At 40.1% G+C, this 5,000-nt stretch overlaps 1 protein-coding gene across 3 annotated transcripts in view; it reads right to left on the bottom strand.

The window, feature by feature from the left end:
* Nucleotides 1-5,000, bottom strand: part of stat5a (signal transducer and activator of transcription 5a) — an 86,171-nt gene that overhangs the window by 10,828 nt on the left and 70,343 nt on the right. For all 3 annotated transcript variants that reach the window (XM_047800893.1, XM_047800892.1, XM_047800894.1), the window contains 4 exons: nucleotides 4,513-4,692; nucleotides 2,707-2,794; nucleotides 1,585-1,707; nucleotides 492-584 (listed from right to left, as the gene is read on the bottom strand). In XM_047800893.1, the coding sequence (XP_047656849.1) occupies nucleotides 492-584; nucleotides 1,585-1,707; nucleotides 2,707-2,794; nucleotides 4,513-4,692 (484 nt within the window). The remainder of the gene's footprint in view (nucleotides 1-491; nucleotides 585-1,584; nucleotides 1,708-2,706; nucleotides 2,795-4,512; nucleotides 4,693-5,000) is intronic.

Genomic DNA, 5,000 nt, shown 5'->3' with positions numbered 1-5,000 from the left:
ATAATAATCCATCTTTTTTGTTTTTAAACAAATTACATAATCATGTTTATAATTTTATAACCGAAGACACTTAAGTAAGTAAGCGGAAGCCAGCGGTAAAGATTGACCTCATAGATGTGCTAAAAATAATAATGTCTTGACAGGCAACGAGAAGGTAGTGTTGCTTTCGCTGTCCTTGTCTGTAGTGTTTAAAAACAGATTAGTTTTTCGATTTGTATGATTTTTTTTTCTGTTGTGTATGTAATAAAGGAAATGAATGTAATGAATGCAATAGTCCATATTATTAAAAACTATGACTGAGCTCCTTCTACTGGGTTCATGTTTATTGGTAACCACTTAACGGTGACTCACCACGTACAGTCATTTTGACCCAGAACATTTCTGCTATTTCTCGGAGTCAAACATAATAAGGCTTAAGTGCTCTTGTGCTCGTAAGGGTAATAATTTCAGAGTGACTGAGCATGAAAGTATTGACGTTCACCAGAACTCACTGGTTCAGCAAAAGCGTTGTCCCATAGAACCGTAGCTGTGGCATTGTTATCCTGACTTCCATGGACAATCACCACGACAGGCAAAGACAGGGTCTGAGAATGAGAGTGCAGACGAAACAAGGAAAGATAAATGCAGATGGATTGCTCACATCATACTGGTTTCAACTGGTCAGCTGTATGGACATATTGACAATGTGTTATTTGGCCAACAGGATGAATGCATGTTCTGAAGTTTTTGCTGTTCTGTGTTTGTTTGTTTGTTTGTTTGTTTGTTTGTTTATTCATTCATTCATTCATTTTTTTAACCTTGTTTTACTTTGATTTAATTTTGTAAGTTCATTCTATAATAACAAATATATTCCACAAAATAAAAATCTTACTACACACTAATATATCCATATATAATAATAATAATAATAATAATAATAATAATAATAATAATAACAACAACAACAACGACGACAACAACGACAACAACAACAACAACAACAATAATAATAATAATAATAATAATAATAATATATTTTATTTTATAATCTTTTTTTTTAATTTTTATTAATTCTTTTTATTTTAATTTTGGTGTCAGCCAGAAGATGAGGATGAGGTTTCTTTCTGAGTCTGGTTCCTCTCAGAGTTCCTTCCTCATATCATCTCCGGGGTTTTTTCCCTAACCACCGTTACCTATGGCTTTCTCGATAGGAAGAAATTTAAAATTTAAAATTGATATCCTGAACTTTTAGAGTCCTTTAAAGCTGCTGTTTAGGCCCATTGTTAAAAGAGCTATACAAATAAAACTGAACTGAATTGAACAGTCAGAAAAAAAAACCCCACACGTTTTCAATTGTTAAACCATAAACAAGTTTTACTACCATTGAGGGCTGTTACCGTGGTAACCTGATTAACTGTCATCGACCACAAGCCCGGAGGGACAGCGAGTTTAGATTTGAAAAAAAAAAAAATGTTGTTTAGACCTGTTGTAAGCTCTAACGTGCAATGTGTGTGTGTGTGTGTGTGTGTGTGTGTGTGTGTGTGTGTGTTTGTATCTACTTTCCAGTGTTTGTATTAATCACATCATTTGCCTGTTTAATCTCACCTTGACCTGAAAAACCAGCTCGTTGCCCCCGACACTAAACTGCGACTCGAACAAGATGGTGAACTTCTCCTCGGTTACGGACTCTGCGCCGCGGCGGTCTGAACGCTTGATCCTCTTCAGAGACTGAGGAACAATTTGAAGGATCGAATATGTTAGTAATGAAAAAAAAAATGAAAAAAGGAAAGAGGAAATAGTCTTTCAAATTACTCGTAAATCATCTAACTCGAGCGGCCTTATTTCATTTTCTGGTCTTTATACTAGATAAAAGACAGGCAGGGGCGGGCAGGGGCGGTTCTAGGGTTTCATCTTTAGGGGGTTTTAATCCTCAGTGAGAATTTAAAACAAGAACAGATTTATATTATATGACTACATAGTAAGCCAAAAGTTATGGTATTATTTAAAATGGTAAAAGTGGACACCAAAATTTTATGCATGATGTAATGATGCCAGTCTTGATTCAAATCAGTTCATGTATGTGTGCGTTCCCTACGAACAGTGTGTCCAATGAATGCAGTCATTATTTAAAAAAATATTCACAAGACAAAGACCACATCAATAAATGTTATTTTTATTTAGTATTGAATGGATTGTTTGCAGTAATATTTTGTTTGTGCTACAACTCTGGTAATAAGAATAGTGAAATTTCACTGCTTTTGGTTGAAATTTCACTGCTTTTGGTTGCCGTCTTTGCGTCTTTCCGTCGATTAACGTTATAGCTAAACGCCTCCAGCTCTGACTGACGTGCACGATGCGCGTGCCTGAGCTTTTCCGTTCAAATAAAGCAGACAGCACTTTTGAAAGACTAAACACACACGCGTAAAAGCAAAGTAAAAAAAATTGCTCTTGGATCAAACTGATAAATAATTTTCTTTCACATCAATATCCTGCATTTTAACGTCATTTGTATTGTTTATTTATGAAAGTAAATCTTATACTTTAGCTTTAGGGTGGCTGAGATCACAGACAGGGGGCTGAAGCCACCATAAAAAAGGCCTAGAACCACCCCTGGGTGCAGGAAAGATAAACAGACAGCGATGCCTGCTATGGAACATCTCAATGTCCTTCTTGGAAATAACTGCTAATAGACTGGGACTGAAGGTGAACCCAGGTTGCTTCACTCACCATGTTCCTGAAGTGTGCGATCAGGGTGCCTGTGGTCTGGTGATACTCCATCACGCAGTTATTATTCAGGATCTCTCCACTGCTGTCACTAAGGGACAGACAGAGTGTTAGACAGTATGTACTGAGGGACAGAGGATATTTTTACACTTGGCCTCGAAGACTCCTGTCAGCACCGAGGATAGATTTTGGATGATGGTCATTACAGGTTTCCAGACAGACACGGTTCTTCTGAATCGTGGATGGAGGACAGTTTATTTTATGAATGAATTATTCGGTTCTTCTTCGTTTTCTCCTCACCTGAAAATTCCCACCCACCTTCCAGCTCTCGTCTTTTACACCACATCTTGCTGAAGCAGGATCACAGAGCAGCGTAACATACGCCATAAGTCCTAGTGCATCCTACCCTCTTCCGCATACATGATCTGAGAGATGCGTGTGATTGTTTAGTGTCAGTGTGATTGACAGGAGGGAGAGGGGCAGTAAGTCATCCTCCTACCCAGAAATCACCACCAATTCTGCCCCCTTGACACCCAGCCGTAGGAGAAAAGCGCAAAAGTTGCACCAGATGCTTGTTTATTTTTTCTCAGCAGGCGATTTAGTCAAAATTGACACCGTTTGCATGCCATGCCGATCCGTGACTTCATACATCTAGCTGTAACTCAGCCTAGACCACAAAATATCTTTCCCTGCAATTGTTAAACATGAAACAGGAAGTTCAAATCATCGAATTAGTCAACGTGACTGTGTAGGCGGACCGCATTCGCGCAAGATGTTCACTTGCAGCCGTCTTTTTCGCAGATTTTCACCGAGTGGAATTGGATTCGCGGGCGTTAATACGCACTTGATGAGTTTGCTAAATTGATTCGATTAGCTTCTATCTGAGATGCGGTGAAAACGGTTTCTGCAGGAGCGGCTGAATGTTTCGAGGCAAGAACAGATAAGAAGGCGAATGCGTTCTGAATGATAGACCGAAAGCGACTTCGACATCTATTCAAACACTACTGAGGACATCAGTATCCTTAATTACAGCCACATCAAGTGTCCTTCAGGCTTTTATGGAAGACTTTAAATAAACTGAATGAGTGTCTGGAGGATGAGATGTCTTGTCCAATAGGGGACATTTAACTACATTTATGCTGACCAATGAGAATCACCCATATTGAATTCCCCATATTGGACAGAAAGAGTGATCTCAGACAGATATCAGAAATTCAATCCTGGTGGCTTAGTGGTTAGCACGTTCGCCTCACACCGTGAGGGTCGGGGTTCGATTCCCGCCTCCTCCTTGTGTGTGTGTGGAGTTTGCATGTTCTCCCCGTGCCTCGGGGGTTTCCTCCGGGTACTCTGGTTTCCGTGAGTGTGTGTGTGTGCCCTGCGATGGGTTGGCACTCCGTCCAGGGTGTATCCTGCCTCGATGCCCGATGACGCCTGAGATACGCACAGGCTCCCTGTGACCCGAGGTAGTTCGGATAAGCGGTAGAAAATGAATGAGAGAGAGAGAAATTCAATCCCAATTCCTAGACCGAAGTTTTGGTCACTAAAAACACCTTCGTAGGTAAAAATCTAAAACTATGTCACTTTACATTACAACAAAAGAAAACTTTTTAAGAAGGTCTTGCATCTAATGTTGCTTCATGTGCTGGATACTGAGTCTGGATACTGAATCTATATACTGAATACTAATTCTGGATTTGGATGTAGATACTGAAGCTGCACCCTAAATTTGGGCCTGGATGTTGGTATTGAATCTGGCTCGGAATATTTTATCTAGTTGTCTGGAATATTACGAGTGTCTCATAAACTCACTTCCGGGTGTTTTCGTTTTTCAGCAGTGCCTTGGCCTGCTGCTCGCTGATGATGGTGGCTTTCACCTGAGGAGGGTTCATGTGGACGTTGAGTTTTCCTCCTACTAACAAACGCACCGTAGCTGCAAACTTTGTCTGAGTCTTCAGCACCTGAGGCGGCTGCTTCTCTATAATGAAGGTGCTGAGGGGAAAAACACACACACACACACACACACACACACACACACACACACAGGATAAACAACTGATACAGCACTAACACACACCCAATCCATAACAGATTCTTAGAGAAGAATCGGAGCAGGATGTGACACTCAGACTTTAACGTGCTAATCTAATGGCTAAATACAGTACGTCAGATCATTTCATGCTAATTAGCGTTGATCCACACTGAAGCCCGTTTAATCATGCTAGAAAATCCAGCTATGTTGTACTCGGTCATAAAGACTGTTTTACAGGTGGGTCATCATTACGTGTGTGTGTGTGAAC

Source organism: Tachysurus fulvidraco, chromosome 15, assembly GCF_022655615.1.
Source record: "Tachysurus fulvidraco isolate hzauxx_2018 chromosome 15, HZAU_PFXX_2.0, whole genome shotgun sequence".
In the NCBI taxonomy this organism is placed as follows: domain Eukaryota; kingdom Metazoa; phylum Chordata; class Actinopteri; order Siluriformes; family Bagridae; genus Tachysurus; species Tachysurus fulvidraco.
Note: the sequence above shows the minus strand (reverse complement) of the source record. Positions and strands in the feature narration are given on the sequence as shown.